A 2219-nucleotide genomic window follows, 5' to 3' on the forward strand; every position below is an offset into this window, starting at 1 on the left:
ATTAAATTTAGCTATATTAAAAATTTAAAATAATATGTTGAATATATATATATATATATATTATTATTATTATTAAATGAATTATTTCTTAATGAATACATAACCTACTTTTTGTCTTTTATTTTTATAAGACTGTCAGATGTCACATTTTAAAAAGCAATAAACTATCTGAAAGTGTGTTTCAATGATTTTACCTTTATTGTAGACGCAATTTCACGTTTAGTACACCAATTACACCAATGTTGAAAAGCACTGTAAAGCATGATCTCTTGTGCTTGTTGCTTTATGAGAGAAAATAAGATTATAAGGAGTATTTTAAGATATCCAGAAACAGACATGCCAGATACATTGCATCTATTTATAAATATACACACCAGGTGCATTATATCTGGGATGTCTTGCTTGAGTGTTCTCTCGCTCTATGTACTACACACTGAGGATGGAATTGATGAATGGTATTTAGATACAATTAAACTGTGTTTTCACAGCCCCCGCAGTGACGTCTCGTCCCCGCCACATATGTCTGAGCAGCTAGAGGCGAGACAGAGAGGAATGGAGAGAGACACGGACCCAGCAGCTGTGCTCCTGCAGGACTTCAGCACATTACTGCAGGAGTACCAGAACACAGAGCAGCGTGCAGCATCTCTGCCGGAGCAGTGCCACCTGTGGGCGCACCTGGGAAAGATCCGGTCGGAGCTGTCGCACATTCAACAGGCACTGGAGCGCACAACTCACTCCAATGAAGGGCCGCTCGATCTATCCATCAAAAAAGACACTGTGGGAATCACGAACGTCGCTGGAGACGTTCTAGGAGAAACAAAAGACACAGGAGATGAAATCTGCTCCGAGACGGAAGACGAGGAGGAAGAGGAGGATGATAAATATGGTGGAGATGCGGTGGAGCGAGGAAGCGGTGTTAAAGAAAGGCAGAGGTGCTCTCTGGATGCACTGATGAAACTCAATCCATCCCAGCTGCCTGTGGTGAAGACAGAGGTGCTGTCTGATGGCGGGCTGGCGATTCGGCCCGGGACGGCTGAAGTTCTGTGGCACAGCAGAACCACGAAGTGTGAAGCCGACTCAAGTGTCCTTCTCTGCTCCAAAACACCCAACAGACCGTCGTCCATTCAACATCTGGACACGCTTTGTCCGACCAGCCCGTTAACAACCACCGACACACTGGTGTAGCGAACATGAACAAGAAAAATAAACAAGGACTTTCATCATTTACATTGCAAGATAAATGTTTGGACACACTTGACTAAAATTATGCTTCTTTTTTTTAAAGAAATTAATACTTGTACTCAGCAAGGACGCATCAAATTGATCAAAAATAACATTAAAGACATTTATAAGGCTGCAAAAGATTCAATTTCAAATAACTGCTATTTGTTTTTAACTTTCTATGCATAAACGAATCCTGAAAAATAAAATGTATCACAGTTTCTGCAAAAACAAACAAACAAAAAAAAACTTCTTTAGTAATTTTGTCTTCTTTTCCAATAAAAATATCTTAAACATTCTTAAATCAAGATATAACAAATAATGTGAGTTTTTTGCTTAAAACATGAGCAGATATCTGCCAATGAGAGATGAAAACGTGTTTCCCCTTTTGAATTAAGTAGATTTTTCCGAGCCCATCACTCGCTTAACTACGACCACTTAAGTCTTTAAGCACTTAAGTTGCTTCTCAAGTAGTATCTTGATTTAAGAATCTTCAGAAAGATTCTTGTATGGAAAATACAAGACTTACAAAACATACATTCAGAGACCATATTGATGTCTTGTGTTCCATTCAATTTAATGCCTTTTCTTTACTTGGTCTTAAAAAGGTCTTAAATTTACCTTCATAAAACCTGCAGAACCCCAGATAAAATGGGCTGTGCATCTATTAAAAATTCAATTCACATAGCCAAACCCCACAACATTTGTTTTCTCTAAAAGCTCAGAATGCACCAGGCATGCGGCTGTAAATATGTGGCATATATGGTCGCAGACAAATTCACAATCCTCTATAGAAGACAAAAGCAGGTCCCAGGAGGATAAACACACAGGTTCTCCGCAGGTGTGCGGGATTGGAAACACAAGCTGGGATTCAACGTGCCATTGACGGATTAGAAACAAAACTGAAGAGGGAGGCGCTTACAATTGCGTCACTAAAGCTGCAGAAATCATAAAAATACCCATCAGGTTACTTGGCAAAAAAAAAAAAAAACAAAGTT

General features: G+C 39.2%; 1 protein-coding gene across 1 annotated transcript in view; it reads left to right on the forward strand.

Moving 5' to 3' along the window:
• The window catches only part of prr35 (proline rich 35), a 9265-nt gene extending 8009 nt beyond the window's left edge, over window positions 1–1256 (forward strand). Inside the window, exon 4 of the mRNA XM_016236546.1 lies at window positions 489–1256. Within this exon, the coding sequence (XP_016092032.1) occupies window positions 489–1185 (697 nt within the window). The 3' untranslated portion in view covers window positions 1186–1256. The remainder of the gene's footprint in view (window positions 1–488) is intronic.
• Window positions 1257–2219: the final 963 nt, after the last annotated feature.

The sequence above is a fragment of the Sinocyclocheilus grahami genome, unplaced genomic scaffold, assembly GCF_001515645.1.
Source record: "Sinocyclocheilus grahami isolate Dianchi unplaced genomic scaffold, SAMN03320097.WGS_v1.1 scaffold19.1, whole genome shotgun sequence".
Taxonomy (NCBI): Eukaryota; Metazoa; Chordata; class Actinopteri; order Cypriniformes; family Cyprinidae; genus Sinocyclocheilus; species Sinocyclocheilus grahami.